This window comes from Schistocerca americana, chromosome 3 (assembly GCF_021461395.2).
Source record: "Schistocerca americana isolate TAMUIC-IGC-003095 chromosome 3, iqSchAmer2.1, whole genome shotgun sequence".
Taxonomy (NCBI): Eukaryota; Metazoa; Arthropoda; class Insecta; order Orthoptera; family Acrididae; genus Schistocerca; species Schistocerca americana.
The window spans coordinates 659364532-659391377 of record NC_060121.1 but is presented as its reverse complement, the minus strand read 5'-3'; the positions used below and the strand labels follow the sequence as shown (position 1 = coordinate 659391377).

The 26846-nt window shown below is 42.6% G+C and overlaps 1 protein-coding gene across 1 annotated transcript in view; it reads right to left on the bottom strand.

Moving 5' to 3' along the window:
• Positions 1 to 26846, bottom strand: part of LOC124606283 (glutamate receptor ionotropic, NMDA 2B-like) — a 727746-nt gene that overhangs the window by 94300 nt on the left and 606600 nt on the right. The window contains exons 11-12 of the mRNA XM_047138265.1: positions 14536 to 14771; positions 2778 to 2968 (exon numbers count right to left, since the gene is read on the bottom strand). Of these exons, the coding sequence (XP_046994221.1) occupies positions 2778 to 2968; positions 14536 to 14771 (427 nt within the window). The remainder of the gene's footprint in view (positions 1 to 2777; positions 2969 to 14535; positions 14772 to 26846) is intronic.

Here is a 26846-nt window from a genome sequence, read left to right as displayed (position 1 = left end):
TGTTTTGGGCAAGTAACACAGTAAGGAAAGTATATAAATGAAGCATACATGACTGGAAAACATTTTTTCAGACGCAAATTAAAATAGTTCCACTCTATTAGTCTCATCACAGTTTTTGGGTTTCTTTTCCTTGATCATTGGGCAAACTTCAGAACTAGATACTCCCATCCAAGCTTCCCAACTGGAATTGCCTCTGCCTCAGTCCTAGAGCTTGTTAGCATATTTGGCTGCAAAGATCTAAGTCCTGCAACAGCATGCCTTGCCCTCACAATTTGAGAAAGAAAAGATACAAAAAATATTTTGTGACAATACGAGTTGAAAGTTTCAAAAAGGGCATGTTGTTATGGCCTGACACCTGTGTATGAGCACCTTGTAAATGGGTAAGATGGTAGGCTGTTTGCGTGCTGCTCTTATGAGCATCTGCAGAAAGTGGTTGCTGGAGGATGAAATTTCAAATAATTGATGGACGTCTTCACCTGATCAAAGAACTTGGGGTATGGAGCCGTGTCCCTTCTTGAGAAGCCCAATAGATGGTTGATCTGATGGTAAGCACAGTGCTTTGAAGGGCACTGCATGTTCCCATGTTGAGCCAGTAACATCATCAGTTATAACTGGAGTGGGCAGTGGGCATGGGACCATCAAAATTGGGCCATAGAGCAATGGGGACATGTTTTCTGACAAGAAAGATGATGTTTCTTGAGACACCAGACTAATGGATGCAGCTTGATATGCCACTGTAATCAGGTGAATAGCTGCTTGAGACAATCACTGTGCCACAGATGTAGGCCAGTGAGCATGGCAGTCACATGCTACAGGGACGTTCAACTGGGCTTCTGGCACCTGTGGTATTAATCAAAGGAACCATGAAAGCTGTGGGCTATGTGAACACTGTTGTGGACCACCTGCCTTTTCTTCATATTTGATGTCTTCTCCAATGGCCACAGCAGCTTCCATAAGGATAACAGTATGAACCAAAAGGCCAGAATTGTGCCAAAGTGGTTTTAGGTGTGTAACTGTGACTGCACATCAATGTATTAGCCACCATATTCATCTAATTTGAACCCAATATAACATATGTGGGACACTATCAGCTGCCAGCTCCTAGCCAACAGACTCTCAGTTCGTAACATATGGCAGTTGCACTATTCGTGCACAGACAGCTTGTGCCACACACTTCTCAAAACCCACCAAGGACTTGTCAAATCTACACCACACAAAATTGCTTCTGTATTATATGCCTAAGTTGGATCCGTATGCTATTGAGCAAGCAGTCATAATGTTTTGGCTCATCATATATAGTTAATGGGACTTGTAAAATACATCATCTATATAGTCTCATATTATAAGTTCTTTTGAACACCTTCTGTTATGCTGTTGTAGGAAACAACCTGCCACAAAGTGATTGGATTATTCATGTTATGGCTTGCGTGTACCAAAATAACCATTGTGCTAAGAAAAGAACCATTCACATTGTCACCTGTCTCTATATATAAATGCAAACAATGAATTGAAATTTGAAAAGTGACAATGTAGGTCAGCATGGATTATGTAGATATGAGAATAATGAAACACGTGGAATGTGTTTTAACGAGCACCTGCTACCACTGCTTGTCAATATGAAAACGAAAGTTTGGTTTTATTTTGAATGAGTGTAGCTTTTCCAGCTGATGGCCAGCAGCTATAGCTAGGTAGCACTGTAAAAACTATTAATGAGTAGCTGGCCATCCTAAATCTGCACCGGTGGTGATTTGTGTAGTGATAGCATTTTGGTAGAAATAGTGCAATATGAAACTGAAACTATCTTGTAATCATTCAGTAAATCCCTAAAATAGCAGCTTCAGATTTTGCAGTTAGAAGTCTTACTGGGAAGTAAGACTAAGTGGACAAGTTGCCAAAAGATTCCACATAATTTTTTGCTTAGTTCTCAGCCTCTCAGTTTGCTTTATGACATTCTCCATCTCATCATATTTTGTATTTAGTTTTTCATTTAAAACACCTGATATCAAGTTAATTTGCTTAGTGTATTTTATTATTTGACCATTCCTCTAAATCTTACCCTATATGTTACTTTCCTTTGAAGAGTTAAGCAGATGTGTCATTAACTTGTTCCCCATTCTTCTGAGGTTTTATCACAGATATGTTTCCTATCATATCCTTTAACACTTCTCCATTTCATACTTTACCTTTCCCATTAATTTTTAAAATGTTTATTACAAAATCTCACTTCCATGACAATATTTGACACCAGTGAAGTTCTTTAGTTAAATTTCATGTTTAGTTTCCTTTATATTATCCTTCAACACTTAAAGCATAAACTGTTATGGGCTTTTTACCCTACCAATTATGATCAACAGTTTTCTGGTGTTTTCTTTCATAATTTTGGGTATCAAATTAACTGAAAACAAGCAATAATTTAATGAGCTCTAAAACTGTTGTACAGATGTATATGCTGATTTCCTCTAACAACCATACATGTATATCAGAGGGAGTTGGTAAAGAGGTGGGTTTTTTAAACTATTTTAGATATCTGAAGCATGCACATGTCTGTAAAGAACAATTACAATATTGTATGGTACTATTGGTCTAGAGAAAGCATGTAAATTATTAAGAACATGTAAGTCCACAGCAGATGATCATCTTCAGCTTCCACAGAATATATAGATACCTATTTTGAAAATATTTGTGTTAATCGTTACATAACTTCAGAATAAATAGCAGAGCGAATCATTCTCTGTGATAGTGTGTGATGAGTGAAATAAAAAAGTGAGACAACAAACCTTTGACTGGGTTTGATCCCTCTGGATTCCAGCTCCTTTTGCAGTTGCCTGATCTTTAGACGGGCTAAGTCGAGCTCGTGTTTGACCTTCCAGAGGTGCGTGTCACAGAGCGGATCTGAACAGCGATGATGTCTTAGCAGGTCCTGTGCTTCATAGACTGCTCCGCGGAAGGTCAGTGATTTGCCCATACTCTAAGAAGTGAAAGTAATGTGCAAAATGACATTTATTTCAGTTTTTATGTATGTCACATGGACGGAATACATATAGTATGCTGAGACTTAGTGAGGTTATACTTTTGGCACAATACAGCTGGTGTGTAGGGATTTCAGAAAGTAAGTTACACATGTCCCCCTTGCTAAGAGTACTGTGCAACAAAAGCAGTGCACTGCCAGGAGAGAGTAAATGTTTTGGGTTACCTGCAAACGCAGTTTTGCTACAGACGGATAATAGTTGCATCCCAGTTTGCAATTGAAATTCCACTGCATGTGGGAAAATACTTTGAAGCTGCAGTAAGCAGGGCAGTATGATTCTTATGGGGAAAATATTTTAATTTCACATAGATTCACAGTGAAATACTAGTGGCATGTGGAACAGCTGCAATGCTGTGTCCAGTCACAGTGAAATAATGCCATCGATTTGACGAAGGCCCCACAGATGCTGGTGATGCTGATTGGGAAGAAGACCGTCTACATTGACCAGAGACAATAATTTCCAGGCAGTCTTTTCATCATCTGGGGGCAAAGAGATTTTCCAACAATGAAGATATCCATACAAAAATTCTTGAATGGCCCAATGGCCAAGGAGCAGATTTCAGTTGTTGAGAGATTGAATGATTGGTAGGATCTTCTAACCATTGTTTACAACAACTTGGTGACTATGTATGAAAACAATGTCATGTATCTGTTCCACTTTAAAGTGTAGTGCAGCATTAACTAAAAGTTACTTGGCCTGTCATAATAATGTGTAACTTACTTCTTGAAGTCGTCTCCTGTACAGGCTAATAAATTGCAGTCTAGTGATTCATACAGAATATAAAATTAATTTTTTTACCAACCAAGAGTAACTGCTTCTGTACAAAACATTATAAATATAAGCTTGTGCACGTAAATGGTTGCTCACTGTACAGTTCATAGATTCAAACACCATGACATTTGCACTACTTTCAGGCAATTTCTAAACCATTTTATAAAAAGTGCAGTAAGGCCTATTGTTGGTTTTTTTGACATGTATCAGCATTTCATAATGTTAGCTAACAAAAAATATGCAAGTGGAAACACAACAGTCCGAAATCATATTTTTTTGTTAGGGGACACGACCGCCTGTGACAATCGCAAACATTGAAGTGCAGACAACATAACATTGGCAAGCCATTGTACAACAGCAAACATGAATGCATTGCCAAACACGTTCATACAGCCTAGCACCTAAGGGAAGCCATTAACATAGACAAAAGTCACACGTCAATCTACACTGAAGGGTCGATTTTACAATCAAATTTATCTTTATGATGATGACTTGACATGTTACAGGAATGATAACCCTGCAGTTTGTCCAGAAGCCATCATTGGCGCCTAGTAACAATGATAAATACCCAATTAATAAACCATACACCCAAGCATATACTGTCGTTCCTGGCAAGGACAATACGTATGCAGACCCAATATCTGCCCAAAATGTCACAGAGAATTTTTCCCCTCTCCCCTAAACCTCTATGCTTCAAAAACTTTGCCCTGCTATTTCCTAGATGGGACTATGTTAATGAGTGTAAGAACCCAGATGTTTAGACAACAGGACAATCTGACTCCTGTGAAACCTCGACAGCAACTAACCTTTTTTTGCAGAGGTGACAGTAGATCAGTTGGTCCTAGCCTTTCTGAGACTTTACCCCTGAGTGCAATCAAATATTTATTACTAACACACCCACCCCACTCGTCCCTCTATTCCCACACCGTCACCAGTATTAATGCCTAACTAAACTTTAGAATGAAAAAGAATATTCTTTGAACACTTTCATTTTTAAAATGAAGGAAGGTAAATGAATTTAGTTATTGTATTAAACTATGGACTAATTAGTTAGCGTGACAACTGGTATGTAACAACCTTTTCTCTTTTTTGAATGGTGGATATATGTTTGTTGTTGTTTTTCAAAAAAAGAACTAACTTTCGATAATGGGGATAGACACCTGTTACAAAACATGCCTCCTCTGCAACTCTTCTCTCCCAAGCGGTACTTGCTTCACCCACATCCTGCACCCCCATATAAAATTAACCAAACTGAAATATGTGCATTGTTGTTAGGCCTACATGTTTGTCGGACTCCATACTTCTGAACTGGCAGAAATCGGAAGACTTCTCTTTGTTTTATCACTGCCACTAATTACAATAGTAATAACAAAACAATAGTAACAATGGGAATCGGTACGCAAGCGACAGCTTGCGCACTCTAATATGTTCCCAATATGCCGCGCATAAAAACGGGATTCTTCCGGGGTTCATAGCTCGAGTCAAATGTGTCGGATAAGCCTTAGGCTAGGGAACAGTTCTATACGCAAAACAAGGATCGTCTTAGTATCGCTATGCTACAGTACGGAGTCAAAGTATGTAGACACTTCCTCCTGCTTAGGCAAATGGAGCGAATCGGTTGGTTCCTTTTTGCATTTGGTGTCGCTTACTGTGGGACTCAAGAGGCTTATGCAGGCACCATCAGTTTATGGGCTGTTTGTTAAAAATTCTCCTAAAAACGTTTTAACAATTTTTGCGTGCCAAAACAAAGACGCGGATTCCAAGATGGCTATGCACAGCAAATGGCTCAAATTTTTGACGATATAGTACTAAGATACTGATATCGAGCAACCTTGAAAATTTTCTTAATATGTTTAACCGTTTCTGAGATACAGAGGTTCACAGTTACCCTACTTGTACAGGTAAAACACGCACGTAGAATCCGGAATGAGGCGAAAACGAAGTCTGTAAAGTGACGTAGCAAGGAGAGATACGCTGCGAAGTGACTCCATTATCACCAGAAGGGTTCTGGGAACCCCATGTTGTAGTACTGAAGCACAAGCAAAATTTTTGTTCATGTATAATCCAGTTGGAGATGTAAAATCAGTTTTACATTGTTTCAGTTTGACGTAAGCTATCAAAATTTTACAGACCCATAAAGTTCTTTTCATATGAGTGATATGCTCTGCTGTGGCAGGGAAAAGAAGGGAACGAGCGGAAAAATGTTCCTTTCGGAGCATAAAAAAGGCGAATGTGCTCCTGTCTAAAATTTCGAGGAATTTTTTTTTAAAGTGCTGAGGAAGGCAGAATGAGGCAGCTGGCATCACACTTTTCAGCCAGAGTCAAAAACAGGGGCATGTTTGCCATTTTTGTGGTCCGATAAGAGCATTTTTCCGCTGGTTGGAATGTGAATAGTCATAGGACTAGTGATAGCAATAAGAATAGCAACAGTACGGTAGTAGTAATAATAAATGTGTGTAGCGGGTGGGCTGTGTGGCAAAGATGATGTTCATATTTTCGTTTCACATGCTATAACCTCCACAGCGTCGTGTCACACATTAGTGTTAGTATTCAAGGAAAAAATCATTGGAGACTTACGTAATCAGTATTATTGCCTTGTGAAGTAGTGATAATCAGTACACCCCCAATTCTTTAAAGAAACGGAGTTCCTTTGACGTTGAAGGTGAGAAAAGTTTGGGTAAGTTTTGAAATTATGCTTAAAGGTTGTTGGAAGTCGCGAAATGTTCTCATTATGAAACGCCAGATAAATATAGTCTGGCTAATTTAGTCTCTGTTTTAAGCAAAAGTCAGTTTTCACGCATATTGATGTTTATGACGTTATTTCTCTTGAACTATGTGTCATACAGTGATATAATTTTGCACGTACATGCAGCTGTACCATATGGATATTGTCTGCAAATTGTGTTGCGAATAAAGTCTGTAGCAAAGAAGTAATAAATTAAAATGTTATGTCTGATGCTTCAGTTCTACAACGAAAATGTAGTAGCGCAAGTGATAAACTTTTCTCCTTTTATCATTTTGTGGGAATGTCAACAAGAGAAAGTTTCGAAATTACGTGTAAATCTTGTTGAAAATCGATAAGTGCTCACATTCTCAAATACTGGATGAATAAAGTCCGGGTAATTGCATGTCGTCAGTCACGCTGCCTGAAGACGAATGCTCAGTTTGTAACTGTAATATTGTCTTATTGTGTTGAATATTTAACACAAGATTATACTCGTCAGGGTTATTTCCTCCCAGTTGGGTATCAATGCAGTAGTGCTTAAATTATAGGTGGCGGAACCATAATTTCTTATAACCAACGTAATAAAACCAAAACATTTAATATGAGCAATAGGTGCTACCGTCTGTCCCCGTAGCAGTGCCACCTTGCTCTTTAACTCTGCTCGATACACATCGGCCAAGTCGAAAATCTTCGTGACTATGACGTCATGTTTTCAGTTGCTGCTAGCCGCAACTGCCAACACCTTCTAACATACAGGCCTCCCAGCCAAGACGAGTAGGCCATGTGACGTCACTTTCACTAGGCCAGTGGTGGAAAGACAGATTTTGCTACAACTAGCGCTGCTGGTGGCCAAAACTGGATCTAATAGCCATACCAACCATGCAACAAAAGGCACCGGTAGAATACATTGTTCGTTTAATTGAAAATGAGTATATGAAGCACTGCAAGAAAAAGTAGCACCGTTTACAAAGCAATATGCGATAAGAAATCTGCACCGTGAGATGCTGTGCTTAATTTGTATGGATTTACCTTTATAAGCAATTCGAAATTCTGTGTTTATGTTGGCTAACCTACCCGGGAAACAAAACTTGTGTTCTGTTTACTTTCAAAGTATAGTGGTTGATTCGTCGAAATTACATCTCCGTTTAACTCTGAGATTTGATTTAATCGTTAAAAAAGGTGTATAAGTGTTGTGTTCCACGTTGTAGAGGAAATTACGAAAATGGGCCACGAGTAGCGGTGTTTTCTTTTCCTAAAAGCACTGAACTACAGCAGAAATGGATATCTGCAATACATCGTGAAAATTTCCCGGTTACACAGAATTCGAAGGTAAGCTCAGGTTCTTTACAATTCAGTTAGATTGTCTCAGGGTGTGTGTTCTTTCATTTAGAGAGTGGGAGCAACTAATCACATATTTAAGTAGCACGCTCTTTAGATGTTCATTAACAGCTGAATTCGATTGACTTGATGCCCTTCTCTAGAAGATCAACTGCATTACATTCATTACTGAGTCACTGGAAAACTGTGATTTACTTATGCAAGAATAGCTTTAGCCTTTAACCTGAAATACCGAGTGAACAATAATCGATTTGATCTGAAGATAACTGACACTAATCCCATGTGTTAGCATTAGTACCCCCTCGGGATTATTACATGTAGCTGATAAAAGATTTTCTCATTATTTCAAGGTCTGCGAGCTCCACTTCACTGAAGACCTCATTCTGAAACACAGTGAATATTTCGACAGTTCCACAGGGAAGAAATATTCTGTGCCACTTCCAAAACCTCGCCTTAAAACAGGAGCCATACCATCCATTCTGCCTAACTGTCCGAAGTATCTTTCGTCAGCTTCTTGTTCGAGCAAAAGTGGAGATGAGAGACGAAAGCGTCTAGAAAATAGAGACTTAGAAATAGCTATTGCAGCGAGTGTAGCAACTCATGCTCAGTATGAACAGGAAAGACATTTTGTGGACTTTAATGGTTTTGTTAAGTGTTTAGAGGGTATCAAGCTGCCTAATGACTGGCATCTGATAAAGTCAGAAAGTTCCATAACTTTTGTTCTAATAGACGTCAAAGGTATTCCTACACTTTTGTGTTCTGTTGTGGTGACTACTGACCTGAGCATGTATTTATATGAGGGTAAAAGTGTAATCTCAAAACTTGGTACAAGAAAGTTCCCTGTAACTATAAACCATTTAAATGACTTAATTAACACTATTGATAACTTGGAGAACTTTACTAGGAAAAACAATGGTAGCACTGGATAAGACCACTTGCTATTCATTACTGATTATTTGAAAGATATGGCAAAACATTTTGATGAGAGTGAAAGTAACAAAATAAATTTTTTATGTGAGCAATTGAATCTAATGGGAGTCCACAAGAGCCATTACAGATACTCAACAGACTGTATTATATTTTGTAGTATTCTATTTTCAATATCACCACATGCTTATAAGTTTATAAGTACACAGTATCTTGTGCTACCTCATCCTAATACCCTGCATAAAATCTGTTCACATTTTCAAACAAACCCAGCAGCTGAGCAGCTAGGTGGCAATTTTCTGGTGTATATAAAACAGAATTTCCAGTTTCTTTGTGAATCAGATCATGTTGTTTCACTAATGTTAGATGAAATACACTTGAAACCTTATTTAGACTTCACAGGAGGTAACATTTTGGGTGCTGCATTCAATTCTAAAAATGTGGCAACTAGTGCTCAGGTTTTTATGATACAGAGTTTGTTGTCTTCATATAAAGATGTAGTCCACATTCTTCCAGTATGTTTGTTCTTATTCCTAGTATTGGTACTATGTATTGAGCTATTGGTTGGAAGTAGAGACATATTGTTTGCAACAAATTGCATTAAGGAATAAATATACTGGGAAGCAGTGGTTAAAATAACCAGTTCTTTGAGTAGGTTTATACATTATGTTCTTAAATGTACACCACAAATGAGTTATTTCACGCTTTTGCATTGGTTAAATGAGCGTTTGTAATTAAACTTCTCACTGTGACAATATCTCCAATATCTATGCGATCATTGATGAGCCATTCATGCCGTAGTGAATTACATTTTGCACCAGTAATAAACTTATGATCACTACAATAATTTCGTCATCCTGTCTGTTAACTGTTACGAAGTATCTCCGTTAGTGTCATTTACTGACTAATGGATCTAGGTTTCTGTAGCGACGTTTTTCTTAACAAGTAAGTCAGATTTTGCATACGATTTTAAACACAACAGAAGGAGATCACACTGTGTTGTGATCAGTGTGCCACATTGCGCGCGATATCATACAAGGGCGGCACAATTTCTCTGTAAAGGGCAAATTTAACGATCAGTGAATTTGCTATGGTTTCACGAAAGAAATACACGTTCATCGGCTCTAGCGCACAGGCTGTCTTGCAGCGGCAGATGTTAGCCTAGCGCTGATGACGTCATAATTCCGCCGTGAGGCCTGTGTATCAGAAGGTGTTGCAACTGCAGCATGTCCCTGCCCACCACATCACGCTGGTCATTCCTTGTTACGTCCACTGGTGCCGGTGCAGCTGCAAATAATAGTTATGTTACGATTTAATACACGTGTAGTATTTTAAAAATCTAGTGCCGATTTGTTCCACGGAGTTAGAAAAAAATAACGCTGGAAGGCCGTTTTTCAGTTTCCCTATACGCCCATCCACTTTTGCACTCAATCCTGTAGTGTTACACACTTTATTAAGACGTTTCAGCCTTTTAATTTTGATCTGGTGACCAAAGATATAGGTGGTTTTGCAGAGCATCCCACATTTTAGACTTTTAATGAGTTCGTGCACTTTCTTCTGTTGAGAGAACCAGTAGTAGTTGCCTCAATTGCCGCTAGCATTCAGGAGAGCCTTCTTTTCAAAGTTATGCATATTAGCCAATTATATTAATGACCTCTTGTCGGCCTGTGTTATTTTTCCATAAGCGACAAGAGGTACCTTTCTCTAGGCTCGGTAGTCATTGCTTTGACGACGAATATGAGTGTTTTATTTATTTCGATATTGCTTTATGTTCGATCGTAGCTTGTAGAGGGCGAAGTGAAGTGCATTAAATTGCAAATAAATAAATAAATAAAAATAAAAAACAAAATATATGGTTTTGAGGCTAACCATGTTTTTCGACGATACTGAACAATTGACTTTGTCGACAAGAGGTTCCTTTTTGCTTTCCGCCTCGCTTTTGCTATCGTATACTCCTACAATTATGAAGTACGTGTCTCAGTAATTGTGAATAAAATGAGCTTGTCCATGAGCGTGTTGCAGTTTTATTTTCCGGCAGTGTATACCACAAACTTTTTTGGGATCCTGTATCATTTTCCAGTTCCATCCCCACTCTCCCGAAGAGGGCATATACGTAATGTCAGCAATTTACACCAATTTAAACTGCTGCTTTGACTTTGTCGTTTCTGGTTATCTGGATTCGAATACACCGAAGATTTTTTGTGCAGCAAATTAGTAATTTGCACTAATTTAAGCTATTGTTTTGACATTGTTTACGTTGGGCCTCACCAGCAGGTAGAATGAAGGAAACATGTTGGATTAAAAGCTAATGTACCATCACAGTTTGCACATAATACAAACTAGAGGCACATGATAGGAATGAAATTGCTATCGTAATTATGTTATAATTAACGATTAAAGTTCCAATACTTCTAGTCGTCAAGAGAAAGCTGTTTTTATGCTTTGTTAAATAAAAAACTATTGTATCCCTAATAGAAATATGACATCATGTTTTTTCAGTCCGAATTGAGCATACTCATGTTTTAATTGGTGTTAACAGAACTGTAATTACGACCATATAGAATTGTAAAATTTTACTCGTACAAAATTTAATTAATTGAATCTAGGTCTTTTATTCAATAAAACTAATTGCTCTGTTCACCTGAAAATGGTAGGATGATATTCTTTTAACTCAGTAAAATAGTATGTGCAAATTAACGAGATACATTGTCGTAATGATAAAACATGTAATTTATGGTCTTAATAGAAACAGATTATGTCCTGTCTTTGTATGAAATTATTCATTTTTAATTCATGTAAATTTCTACGTGATTTGGGAAGATGTATGTAAAAATTTTAATTGTATAAATCCAAAATTGAATATGTGACAGTGACAGTAATTGTTTAAAACCATATAAATACCGAGTGATCAAAAAGTCAGTATAAATTTGAAAACTGAATAAATCACTGAATAATGTAGATAGAGAGGTACAAATTGACACACATGCTTGGAATGACATGGGGTTTTATTAGAACCAAAAAAAGTTCACAAAATGTCCGACAGGTGGCGCTGAACAGCAAAACGTCAGTGACTGCGCATGACAATCGTGTATAAACGGAGCTGTAATGAGAGAGAGTATCAGATGCGCCAGCAGTCCCTGAAAAGGCGCTTTAAGTGAAGCTGTATTATCAGAATGGGGAATGTGCTAGTTCGGCGTTACGATCCTATCGCCATAGGAAGGGGATTCGAACGGGTAAAGGTCCGTTGACAAATGCAGCTGTGGCGAGAATGATTTCGAAGTTCGAAGCCACGGGTTGTTTAGACGATAGACCCCGTAGTGGCCGACCGAGCACAAGGCGTAATGCTGCTGAGACAGTTCAGGAAGAAATGGAGACTATAGCAGGTTCGTCTATGCACAGGAAAGTCAGTGCTCGTGCAGTCGCACGTCGCATTGGCATTCCATACACTACTGTTTGGTTGTAACTAAGCCGTACCCTCCGATGCTATCTGTACATAATCCATCGGCATCATGAACTGTTACCTGGCGATTTAGTGAAGCGGAGGGCATTTGCGGTGTGGGCGTTTCAAAAGATGGCGGAAGATGACGATTGGTTTAGTAACGTGTTGTGGACCGACGAAACTCATTTCACACTCCGAGGGTCTGTCAACGCCCACAACTGCAGAATTTGGGCTACCGAAAATCCTAGAACTGTCGTGGAAACTCCATTGCACGACGAGAAAGTCACGGCATGGGTTGGATTTACCACATCTACGGTTATCGGGCCTTTTTTCTTCGAGTAAATGCGTGATTCTGGTTTTGTAACTGCTACCGTGACGGGTGGGAGGTACGCCGGTATGTTACAGAATCGCATCATCCCCAGCCTGGCTGATAAACACCTGCTGGAACGTACGATGTTTGTGCAGGATGGCGCTCCACCCCATATTGCTAGACGCGTGAAAGATTTCTTGCGCGCGTCGTTTGGTGATGATCATGTGCTCAGCCGCCACTTCCGTCATGCTTGGCATCCCAGGTCCCCAGACCTCGGTCTGTGCGATTATTGGCTTTGGGGTTATCTGAAGTCGCAAGTGTATCATGATCGACCGACATCTCTAGGGATCCTCAAAGACAACATCCGACGCCAATGCCTCACCATAACTCCAGACATGCTTTACAGTGCTGTTCACAACATTATTCCTCGACTGCAGCTACAGGGTTATTACAAATGACTGATGCGATTTCACAGCTCTACAATAACTTTATTATTTGAGATATTTTCACAATGCTTTGCACACACATACAAAAACTCAAAAAGTGTTTTTAGGCATTCACAAATGTTCGATATGTGCCCCTTTAGTGATTCGGCAGACATCAAGCCGATAATCAAGTTCCTCCCACACTTGGCGAAGCATGTCCCCATCAATGAGTTCGAAAGCATCGTTGATGCGAGCTCGCAGTTCTGGCATGTTTCTTGGTAGAGGAGGTTTAAACACTGAATCTTTCACATAACCACACAGAAAGAAATCGCATGGGGTTAAGGCGGGAGGGCGTGGAGGCCATGACATGAATTGCTGATCATGATCTCCACCACGACCGATCCATCGGTTTTCCAATCTCCTGTTTAAGAAATGCCGAACATCATGATGGAAGTGCGGTGGAGCACCATCCTGTTGAAAGATGAAGTCGGCGCTGTCGGTCTCCAGTTGTGGCATGAGCCAATTTTCCAGCATGTCCTGTAACGATTTTTTCGCAGAAGGAGACCCGTTGATTTCCCCTTACAGAGGCATCCAGAAGCTTTAAACTGCGCATACCATCGCCGAATGGAGTTAGCAGTTGGTGGATCTTTGTTGAACTTCGTCCTGAAGTGTCGTTGCACTGTTATGACTGACTGATGTGAGTGCATTTCAAGCACGAGATACGCTTTCTCGGCTCCTGTCGCCATTTTGTCTCACTGCGCTCTCGAGCGCTCTGGCGGCAGAAACCTGAAGTGCGGCTTCAGCCGAACAAAACTTTATGAGGTTTTCTACCTATCTGTAGTGTGTCGTGACCATATGTCAATGAATGGAGCTACAATGAATTTATGAAATCGCTTCAATCATTTGTAATAGCCCTGTATTGTTGAGGAATGATGGTGGACATATTAAGCATTTCCTGTAAAGAACTTCATCTTTGCTTTGTCTTATTTTGTTATGCTAATTATTGCTATTCTGATTAGATGAAGAGCTATCTGTCGGACATTTTTTGAACTTTTGTATTTTTTTGGTTCTAATAAAACCCCACGTCATTCCAAGCGTATGTGTCAATTTGCACCTCTCTATCTACATTATTCCGTGATTTATTCAAATTTACACAGACTTTTTGATCACCCGGTACAGGCGATTTGCACGCCGCCATAGGTCAGTCTTGAACCGAATTTTGTTTCGACAGCATGTAGTCAGACTTCGTACATTCGCCGCCGCCGAACATCTAGCGTGCGAAATAAAATTCTCTGTGAGCAAGAAGTACTGAAAGTTATTTCTATCATTGCAAGATTCCCGTGTGGCGATGCAGCAACATCAAGATGAACCTACGGCAGCATTAAGAAGCAGCACCCCGGATTACACAAGATACGTATTATTTAATGCTATGACGTGGTATATTAATCATAATTTTTCTTGTATTAAGCAACGATACACTTCCCAAACTTTACCCACAAAAACATTTTTGGCATGTCATATTACAGGTTTCAGTGTAACGTTTGAGACAAGTGTGTGTGGAAGGTACTCACGAGGCTGATGAGGGCGCAGCAGCCGCCGCGGTCGGTCTTGGCGAGGTGCTTGCGCACGTACTTGAAGTAGAGGTGCTCGAGCAGCAGCAGCACGGCGGCCAGCAGGATGCCCGACATGAGCAGCAGGAACGCCGACAGGAACTGCTCCAGCGCCAGCGGGTCACTCGACTTATGCTCCTGCTTACCGGGCTTGCACGTGCCCGTCATCCAGTAACGTCGCAGGCGCTCCAGGTCCCCTGCAGACAATACGGTCAGACACACAGTCACAAGCACTACTCGACAAGGCGAAACGTAGACCGGATAGAGCAGAAATTAGCTTGCTCGCGTGACGAACCGTCTTCTTAACTGTTCTCTCATAAAACTGCAAAACAGTGTAGGCGGCAGAAAACAAACGTCAAAATGCATTTGACACGAAAGTTTCCCGAGTATCATACCGCGTCATACAGTAAAAAACTATATTGGAGAAACCAACGTTTCGGCCAAGGTTACGGTGCCCTTCTTCCAGGACTACTGATGTGTTTAGCTGTGAGGTGTCGCTTATATCTTGTCACTGCCGCACACTGAGCATGACGTTACGTCATAATTTTGAGAGGTCGTAGTTACGATTGGTCACATGAGTTAGAAGGAGCGAGAACTTCATTATACACTACTGGCCATTAAAATTGCTACACCATGAAGAAATGCAGATGATAAACGGGTATTCATTGGATAAATATATTATACTAGAACTGACATCTGATTGCATTTTCACGCAATTTGGGTGGATAGATCCTGAGAAATCAGTACCCAGAACAACCACCTCTGGCTGTAATAATGGCCTTGGTACGCTTGGGCATTGAGTCAAACAGAGCTTGGATGGCGTGTACAGGTACAGCTGCCCATGCAGCTTCAACACGATACCACAGTTCATCAAGAGTAGTGACTGGCGTATTGTGACGAGCCAGTTGCTCGGCCACCATTGACCAGACGTTTTCAGTTGGTGAGAGATCTGGAGAATGTGCTGGCCAGGGCAGCAGCCGACCATTTTCTGTATCCAGAAAGGCCCGTACAGGACCTGCAACATGCGGTCGTGCATTATCCTGCTGAAATGTAGGGTTTCGCAGGGATCGAATGAAGGTTAGAGCCACGGGACGTAACACATCTGAAATGTAACGTCCACTGTTCAAAGTGCCGTCAATGCGAACAAGAGGTGACCGAGACGTGTAACCAATGGCACCCCATACCATCACGCCGGGTGATACGCCAGTATGGCGATGACGAATACACGCTTGCAATGTGCGTTCACCACGATGTCGCCAAATACGCATGCGACCATCATGATGCTGTAAAGAGAACCTGGATTCATCCGAAAAATGACGTTTTGCCATTCGTGCACTCAGGTTCGTCGTTGAGTACACTAACGCAGGCGCTCCTGTCTGTGATGCAGCGTCAAAGGTAACCGCAGCCATGGTCTCCGAGCTGATAGTCCATGGTGCTGCAAACGTCATCGAACTGTTCGTGCAGATGGTTGTTGTCTTGCAAACGTCTCTATCTGTTGACTCAGGGATCGAGACGTGGCTGCACGATCCGTTACAGCCATGCGAATAAGATGCCTGTCATCTCGACTGCTAGTGATAAGAAGCCGTTGAGATCCAGCACGGCGTTCCGTATTACCCTCTTGAACCCACCGATTCCATATTCTGCTAACAGTCAGTCATTGGATCTCGACCAACGCGAGCAGCAAAGTTGCGATACGATAAACCGCAATCGCGATAGGGTACAATCCGACCTTTATCAAGGTCGGAAACATGATGGTACGCATTTAAGCTCCTTACACTAGGCAATTACAACAACGTTTCACCAGGCAACGCCGGTCAACTGCTGTTTGTGTATGAGAAATCGGTTGGAAACTTTCCTCATGTCAGCACGTTGTAGGTGTCGCCACCGGCGCCAACCTTGTGTGAATGCTCCTGAAAAGCTAATCATTTGCATATCACAGCATCTTCTTCCTCTCGGTTAAATTTCGCGTCTGTAGCACGTCATCTTCGTGGTGTAGCAATTTTAATGGCCAGTAGTGTAATTGGTTGCTGCGGTGCAGGGAGTGGGGATATGCTGTTGTCCAGTGCTTCTTGCATTGTTTGCGATGGCTGACACTCATCGGCGTGGGCGGACGCATGCCGCGCGGCGGCAGTTACCCGCCGTTAGAGCGCTCGCGTCACGTGTTGTTGGTGCGGTCTGTCGCTCTCTGAGGGCTGACAGCGAGGATGGGGCAAGCTTGTATCCATCCTCGCTGTTCATGTTGTTAGAATGTTTTATTCTTCTACGGTTTCTCTGATCTTGCGCTTCGCCAAAGCCGGCTGCTTAGCCAGTACGCGGGTTTCGTTAAACTTGATTTCCTTGTCGCAGTCTTGTCGGTGTTCGGCCACTACAGACTTACGTAAGACGAATGTAGCGCTCGTGCTCTCGTATGCGTGTTCCTATCAGCCTGCGACCAACAGGAGAAAAACGGTAAGCCACGCCTCACCCGCCGATGAGCACCAATCGTAGCAAACAGTGCAAGAAGCAATGGACAACAGCAGATCCCCACTCCCTCCACCGTATCAACCTATTACAATAATGTTCTCGCTCCTTCCCCTTCAAGTGACCAATCATAACTATGACCTTTTAAAACTATGACGTTACGCCACTTTCAGTGAACGGCAATGACAAATTATAAGCGACTCCTTACAGCTACGCACATCAGTAGTCCCAGAAGCAAGTTACTGTTACTGTGGGCGAAACATTGGTTTCTTCGGTATAGGTTTTTACTTTATGACGCGGTACAATACTCAGAAAACCTTTATTTCAGCTGATTCTGGTCACGGAAGCCTATGCTGTCATGTCAGAATGCACTGCTCGCATATGCAAAAGATTCACGTTTCAGCACTGCCGCAGAGGTAAGTAGGAATGACGACATTAGCATTCAGTGTACAGGGTATCCCAGTTACCTTGTCATCACAAGATGGCTTTTTATAAAATATTATAAAAACAGTTTTGATAACATAAAATCACTTTTATTCATACTACGGTCGCAGGTTCGAATCCTGCCTCGGGCATGGATGTGTGTGATGTCCTTAGGTTGGTTAGGTTTAAGTAGTTCTACGTTCTAGGGGACTGATGACCACAGATGTTAAGTCTCATAGTGCTCAGAGCCATTTGAATCATTTTTATTCGTAAGTGGTAACTGGTTTCGGCCCAATGTGGATACTCCAGCCACTAAGTGTGGAGATGACGGCACGGAGCAGGAATTGAGTACCACTTCTCGACTGCTCAGTGGGTGGTATCCACAGTCCTTGCTCCAAGCCGTCGTCTCCACCACACACCATCACTGGAGTTCCGAACGAAGATGATTCACATCGGGTCGAAGCCGCTCACCACTTACGAAAAAAAAAAAAAATCTTTTAAGGTGGTTAGGTCTGTTCTGTATAATATTTTATTACTGTGATGCATCTATGCAAACTCAAGTGGAATGAAAAATTGCACCAAGCTCAGGATTCGAACCTGCGTTTCCTGCTCACTCGCCAGATGTGCCAACCACTATATCCCTGGCACAGTGGCTTTACTCAACTACACACCTCTCTCCTCAATCCAAATTTCCATTTACATCTCAGATCACTAGAATAGTCCAGGCATTTGTACAAAGCCAGTATGCCAGGGGGGGGGGGGGGGTGTAGTGATAGAGGCATCTGCGTATTGAGCAGAAGACCTGGTTTCGAATCCCGGCCTTGGTACAAATTTTCATTCGTCGCTTCAGTCTGCATATACAGGGTGATGATGATGTTTGGTTTGTGGGATGCTCAACTGTGCGGTCATCAGCACCCGTACAAAGTCACAATTTTTTCTTAGTCCAAGCGAGCCACTTGCACCAATGATAATGATGATGATGTTGATGAAATGATGACGACAACATAAACACCTAGTTCCTGGGCAGAGAAAATCACCAACCCGGCCTTGAATCGAGCTCGGGACCCAGAGGGAACAACGCTAGCCACTAGACCACTAGCTGCGGACTCATTTACAGGGTGAACATTAATAATACCTATAAACTGCAGGGACGGATTACTGACTGGAAGTTGAGGAAAAAAGGTCCGGAAATGCATCATTGCCAAGGTAGATGGTGCTGACGAATGACAGTTCCTCTGAGCACGTGCAGTGTGTTCCCCGTGTGTTTCAGGTTGTTGTGTCTGACGCAGCGCACTATAAGAAGCAGAATGGTTCGGCATTCATGTCGAGAAAAGCCAAGACGGTGTTTGTGTACGGCCAACCAAATGGACGCAAACGCTCAAAACTGGCTTGAAAAGTTGTGTGATGTGGTGGTGTCTTTGAAGGTACTTGTTTTGGTACAGCCATCCTGTCTCTCGACCGTTTACATCTGTGCGGCCGTACACAAACACCATCTCGGCTTGTTCCCGACATAAATTCTGCACCATACTGTTGCATACAGTATGCTGCGTCAATCACACAGCCTGCAACACACAAGGGATACAAGGCACGTGCTCAGAGGAACGTTCGCTTGCCGTTGTGGCCGAGAAGTTCTAAGCGCTTCAGTCCGGAACCGCACGACTGCTGCGGTCGCAGGTTAGAATCCTGCCTCGGGCATGGATGTGTGTGATGTCCTTAGGTTAGTTAGGTTTAAGTAGTTCTAAGTCTAGGGGACTGATGACCTCAGATGTTAAGTCCCATAGTGCTTAGAGCCATGTGAATCATTCAGAGGGACATTCATTCGGCAGCACCATCTACCATGGCAACGATGCATTTCCGGACACATGTTTGAAGGACGTTTCTTCCTCCATTTTCAGGCAAGAGTCCGTCCCTGCAATTTTTCTGTTTTTATTAATGTTCCATCCGTATAGACTACAGAGGTTTGAAACATAAAAACGTCTCTGGAACCAAATAGTTTCGTTTGACATTTTATTACCAGTTCATTGCGATCACTGCTGTTCCCGATATGTTTATAAAGATTATAGATTACTTTTCGTCTAGAAGCAAAATAAAAAAGTAGGCTACCAAGTAAATGTTTAGCTACCAATGGAACATTAACCAGTATGATTGTTTCTTGTTATTTCGTTAGTTACGAAAATATGAATAGCAGTACCTATTTTTTTAAATAGTACTTAAATTTTTTATCCGATAATCCACTTCTCTGCTCAATACTTGTTCAAAAACGTATCACAAAGTACTATTGACGTAAACATATTGCTATTAAAAACGTAACATAAATTTGATTTTGACTCTCCCCTAGTAGCACGCTGTGTAAGCACCGGGGCAACGTAACACGTCCACTTGCTGGAGTTGACAGTAAACAAATGGAAACACATATTGCAATTGTTGGTCTGCTTATATTCTCTATAGACGACCAGCATTTCTACCTTCCCTTCGTTGGTGTACATTTTGGTCACACAATCCTTCAACTCATGATGGTTGGTTGATTTACCGCCGGCCGCGGTGACCGAGCGGTTCTAGGCGCTTCAGTCCGGAACCGAGCGACTGCCACGGTCGCAGGCTCGAATCATGCCTCGGGCGTGGATGTGTGTGATGTCCTTAGGTTATTTAAGTTTAAGTAGTTCTAAGTTCTAGGGGACTGATGACCTGAGATGTTAAGTCCCATAGTGCCCAGAGCCGTTTTCTTGTTGATTTACCAGTGTGAACTTCTCCCTTCGTTTTCATCTGTATATTGTCAACTGCAGAGTCAAATGTACGAGTTGCAGTACCCGTGGTGGACCTACCTACCCCATGCGCTAGTACATGAAAATCTAAGTCAATTTTATGTCCTTTTTTCAGTATCATCATGTTTACGTGAATGGTAAGTTGTTGAGCAGGTCTTGAGGAAACGAAGTAAATTACAAAGTATAAAAAAATTATATATAGGATGATATTCGTTATGAACGAAGTTACATGAAAGGGGGCGTCCGTTATTTACGTGAGGGATTTTCTTTAAAATTTGGACACCCCTCTCTCCTTGGTGAGATTTGATGGGAACCCCTCCCCTTCTCACCGCTCACTTGAGGGTTACCCGTAGTCAGGTAAAAATACGTAAAAATCAATTTTAAACACTGAAAAAATAATTTAATAAAACCACTTTTAATTTAGAAAGTGTATCGAACAGTGTTTTTAATATGTGATTAAAAAAACTATTTTAAACGTGCCAACCTTGCACAGTATTCGGATGGATGGACAGACAGAAGGACAAAAAGGCTCCACGAAAATAGTACTAATCGTTTGGATGGAACCCTAAAGAGTTGACATTTTATTGGTATTTTATGCGACTATACATTAAATATCATTGAACCTTTACCTAATTTGCAGGTGAAAGACAACATTGTTTGTACCTTCCTTTAAACCGTACGATTTCGTAGGTTTTCAAACTGTTGATTAATATGATCACTACGAGAATTCTTGTCTGTGAGCTTCAGATTAGCTTCCTTCCACGAATGATAACTTCTTCCTCGGACATTCTTTCAGCTTGCCTGCATTATGCTTAACGTATGCATTGTATAGGTTTTTATGCAAATTCATGTTGAACACTGTAATATCTGCTTCATCTGCGCTGCAGAATAGCACGATTGACTGACAGACAGACGCAGTGACTTCGACCCGTGCTGCAGCGCACTCCCTCAATGCAAAAAAATAAAGAAGTTCAAATGGCTCTGAGCGCTATGGGACTTAACATCTTAGGTCATCAGTCCCCTAGAACTTAGAACTACTTAAACCTAACTAACCTAAGGACATCACACATCCATGCCCGAGGCAGGATTCGAACCTGCGACCGTGGCGGTCTCGCGGTTCCAGACTGAAGCGCCTAGAACCGCTCGGCCACACCGGCCGGCCCCTGAATGCAATCTGACACTTGTGAGGTACTCGTTTCCAATCGGGGATCCCGCGTATGAACACTTGTGTAAAGTACTCAGTTCAGTTCGGAGAGACCATAAAGATTGGCGGGTACTTCAATAGTCTCCGAATTAAAAAGTTGACGTGAAATTTTCATTGTACCCCCTCCCCTTTAAATGAGATTTGGTGAGATTTTGCTAGACATCTGCTCACCATTTTGAGTTCACTTAATGGATGTCCCCACATGCAGCCGTGTTGATTGATGTATCGCTGCTAGCTAAACAACATTCATCATACATTTTATATTTTAAATTAACAGCAATAGTAGCCCTCGGTCGCAAAAAAGGAGTCTTTTGACCCAGATTTCGGCACTGCTATGAGTGCCTTCATCAGAAATAAAACTCTCAAACTGGCCTATAACATAATTACAAAATTAAAGGGGAGAAAAAAATTTTTACGTGTAAGTACTAGCTAGTAATACAAAAAAGGAACAGTACTTACATGTCACGTCTTAAACTAAAAATCAAGCGATAAAGCTTTAGTCACAACATTTGTAAAACAGAATACATGAAAGGCAAGACACTATGGGCAGCTCACATGCATCGAGCTACGGTAGCATCAGACTGAGGCGATCTCTTTAGCAATTGCAGGCAGATGAACATTACACCAAGATTGCCACCTAGTAGCCGCAGTAACAGACGGGTTACTTAACATCCCAAATGTAGACAGACGATTGTTATGATGAACATTATTTTGTACATGAAGTAAAAAGCAGTAATTTTGTCTAAATGAGTGTATCGCATCGCTGGCCGGGAGGCCCCATCCGGGGAAGTTCGGCCGCCAAGTGCAAGCCTTGTTTCAGTCGACGCCACATTGGGTGACTTTCGCGCCGGTGATGAGGATGAAATGATGATGAGGACAACACAACACCTAGTCCCCGAGCGGAGAAAAATCTCCAACTCGGCCGAGAATCGAAACCGGGCCCGCTTGCAGGAGAGGCGAGCACGTTACCACGCAACAAAGCAGGCGGACACGTTAACAAATTGTCTACAAAATAGCTTATAAATACAGTTTAAGGGCTGAAAACGCCATTTTAGAGCTACAAAGGGAGCTGAATAACTCAGAGAGCAGAAAAGAATAGTGGTGGTGGTTAGTGTTTAACGTCCCGTCGACAACGAGGTCAGTAGAGACGGAGCGCAAGCTTGGGTTAGGGAAGGATTGGGAAGGAAATCGGCCGTGCCCTTTCAAAGGAACCATCCCGGCATTTGCCTGAAACGATTTAGGGAAATCACGGAAAACCTAAATCAGGATGGCTGGAGACGGGATTGAACCGTCGTCCTCCCGAATGCGAGTCCAGTGTGTTAACCACTGCGCCACCTCGCTCGGTAGAAAAGAATAGTATAACGTGAAATGCAGTAGATATAAACATTTAAAAAACAGAAAAATTATATGTCTGCTTAAGTCATCTACAAAGGACCTGTTGATGGTATTGACCGTATTTTCAATCTTTTTAATGAACTTCACGAGAAAATCTCCTTCACCAGTGAACTCGAAAACGAGGCCCAGGCAACTGAACTTTCTTGACTTGACGCTGAGAGTAGAAGAAAATAAAATCTCGTTAAAGTTTTTCGTAAAGAAACATTTACCGATCAGATTTTACCTGCTGCTTCCATGCACCCTCAATCTCATAAAAACGATTTTTTCCGCTAGGTTATTCACAGAGCTACTTGGATTCCACTCTCGAAAGAAACATTCGAGGAAGAAATTAATTTGATAAAAACTATAGCAGTTAATAACGAAAACGAAGCCGCGCGGAGTGGTCTTGCGTTCTTAGGCACCATGTCACGGAATGGTTCAAATGGCTCTGAGCACTATGGGACTCAACTGCTGAGGTCATTAGTCCCCTAGAACTTAGAACTAGTTAAACCTAACTAACCTAAGGACATCACAAACATCCATGCCCGAGGCAGGATTCGAACCTGCGACCGTAGCGGTCTTGCGGTTCCAGACTGCAGCGCCTTTAACCGCACGGCCACTTCGGCCGGCTGTCACGGAATGCGCGGCCTCTCCCGCCGGTGGTTCGAGTCCTCCCTCGGGCATGGGTGTGTGTACTGTTCTTAGCATAAGTTAGTTTAAGTAGTGTGTAAGTATAGGGAACGATGACCTCAGAAGTTTGGTCCCATAGGAATTCACACACATTTGAACGAATACGAACCTGCCATAGTTGATGACATCCTTAAAAGGAAACTGTTAAAAGAGTTACTACAATCGGCACCTCTGTCATTGAGTCCAACCAAAAGAAGAATTTCTTTTCTATTCCTTTCTTGGGACCCAAACCCTATAAAATTCAACGCCTTTTTAGTAATGAATACAACTGAAATGTCGGCTTTTCAACCAATAATAGTTTGAAAAAACTTTTATTTTCAATTTAAAATCGACCTGCCTCCCTTTGAAAAACTCTGGTATCTGTAAGTTTTTTTGCGACACTTACTCTTCTTACTACATAGGACAAACAGGACGTGCCTTTACAGTCAGATACAAAGAACATCTTTTAAGAAAAAATGGCACTAGCACCCAGAATTCGTCTTTTGCCGACCATCTTCTAATTATAGGTCACGCACCGAAAGCTGTTAACCATATCAGCATTTTGCATACTGAGAAGAAAGGCCGTTGATTACATTTTCTCGAAGAATTAGAAATTTTTAAACATATTTCTCGTAATGAAGGTCTCATTCCTGATGAGCAGCTACAATTACGTAGTAAAAGCTTCTTCTTATGATATAAAGCAGTTACCTGATATTTGATTTTCATTTCGTTCGTCTGTCTACATTCTGAACGTTAAGCAGCCTGTTTGTACACTCCTGGAAATGGAAAAAAGAACACATTGACACCGGTGTGTCAGACCCACCATACTTGCTCCGGACACTGCGACAGGGCTGTACAAGCAATGATCACACGCACGGCACAGCGGACACACCAGGAACCGCGGTGTTGGCCGTCGAATGGCGCTAGCTGCGCCGCATTTGTGCACCGCCGCCGTCAGTGTCAGCCAGTTTGCCGTGGCATACGGAGCTCCATCGCAGTCTTTAACACTGGTAGCATGCCGCGACAGCGTGGACGTGAACCGTATGTGCAGTTGACGGACTTTGAGCGAGGGCGTATAGTGAGCATGCGGGAGGCCGGGTGGACGTACCGCCGAATTGCTCAACACGTGGGGCGTGAGGTCTCCACAGTACATCGATGTTGTCGCCAGTGGTCGGCGGAAGGTGCACGTGCCCGTCGACCTGGGACCGGACCGCAGCGACGCACGGATGCACGCCAAGACCGTAGGATCCTACGCAGTGCCGTAGGGGACCGCACCGCCACTTCCCAGGAAATTAGGGACACTGTTGCTCCTGGGGTATCGGCGAGGACCATTCGCAACCGTCTCCATGAAGCTGGGCTACGGTCCCGCACACCGTTAGGCCGTCTTCCGCTCACGCCCCAACATCGTGCAGCCCGCCTCCAGTGGTGTCGCGACAGGCGTGAATGGAGGGACGAATGGAGACGTGTCGTCTTCAGCGATGAGAGTCGCTTCTGCCTTGGTGCCAATGATGGTCGTATGCGTGTTTGGCGCCGTGCAGGTGAGCGCCACAATCAGGACTGCATACGACCGAGGCACACAGGGCCAACACCCGGCATCATGGTGTGGGGAGCGATCTCCTACACTGGCCGTACACCACTGGTGATCGTCGAGGGGACACTGAATAGTGCACGGTACATCCAAACCGTCATCGAACCCATCGTTCTACCATTCCTAGACCGGCAAGGGAACTTGCTGTTCCAACAGGACAATGCACGTCCGCATGTATCCCGTGCCACCCAACGTGCTCTAGAAGGTGTAAGTCAACTACCCTGGCCAGCAAGATCTCCGAATCTGTCCCCCATTGAGCATGTTTGGGACTGGATGAAGCGTCGTCTCACGCGGTCTGCACGTCCAGAACGAACGCTGGTCCAACTGAGGCGCCAGGTGGAAATGGCATGGCAAGCCGTTCCGCAGGACTACATCCAGCATCTCTACGATCGTCTCCATGGGAGAATAGCAGCCTGCATTGCTGCGAAAGGTGGATATACACTGTACTAGTGCCGACATTGTGCATGCTCTGTTGCCTGTGTCTATGTGCCTGTGGTTCTGTCAGTGTGATCATGTGATGTATCTGACCCCAGGCATGTGTCAATAAAGTTTCCCCTTCCTGGGACAATGAATTCTCGGTGTTCTTATTTCAATTTCCAGGAGTTCAAAAATGGTTCAAATGGCTCTGAGCACTATGGGACTCAACTACTGAGGTCATTAGTCCCCTAGAACTTAGAACTAGTTAAACCTAACTAACCTAAGGACATCACAAACATCCATGCCCGAGGCAGGATTCGAACCTGCGACCGTAGCGGTCTTGCGGTTCGCCGGCTGAAGTGGCCGAGCGGTTAAAGGCGCTACAGTCTGGAACCGCACGACCGCGACGGTCGCAGGTTCGAATCCTGCCTCGGGCATGGATGTGTGTGATGTCCTTAGGTTAGTTAGGTTTAAGTAATTCTAAGTTCTAGGGGACTTATGACCACAGCAGTTGAGTCCCATATAAAAAAAACAAGAACAACAAGAAGGTATTGCGTTTCCAGACTGCAGCGCCTTTAACTGCACGGCCACTTCGGCCGGCAATTTCCAGGAGTGTATTTGCGGCTACCAGATGGCTCTCTTGGTGTACTGTTCACCTGCGGCGGGTGCCTCAGTCTGATGCTACCGTAGCTCGACGCACGTGAGCAGCCCATAGTGGCTTGCCTTTGATGTAATCTGTTTTACAAATTTTGTGACTAAAGCTTCATCGCTTGATTTTTAGTTTAAGACGTGATATGTAAGTACTGTTCCTTTTTTGTATTACTAGCTAGTACTTACACTTAAAAAATTTTTGTTTCCTTTAAATTTGTAATTATGTTATAGGCCAATCTGAGACATTTATTTCTGATGAAGGCACTCGCAGCAGTGCCGAAATCTGGGTCAAAAGACTCCTTTTTTGCGACCGAGGGCTGCTATTGCTGTTAATTTTACTTTGTAAACGGTCGCTGAACACCCAGCCATATTCAAAAACCTTCTCTGTTTTAGTTGTACATAAAAAATTATCTGCGGTGGGCAAAATAAATGGGACATCAGTACTGTAACAATGATTAAACAGCGGGTATCGTATTTAGAAATCACTTCTGAATGTGGACTGGTTGTGAGACGATTGTGTTATGCATCGTGTAAAAAGAAGAATTGCACGTGTCGGAACTACACAGCGGCAGGATCGCGGGCTAGTGACACTGTGTTCTGCCGTTTCGCGATACTATTGCTCGCGTTGGTTGACAACACCACGGGGACGTTACTTCAGCGCTTGCGATGTGTGCGTCTTGTCTTTTGTTGGCCTCTGGCTGCTCGGAACCGATCACGGGAATAT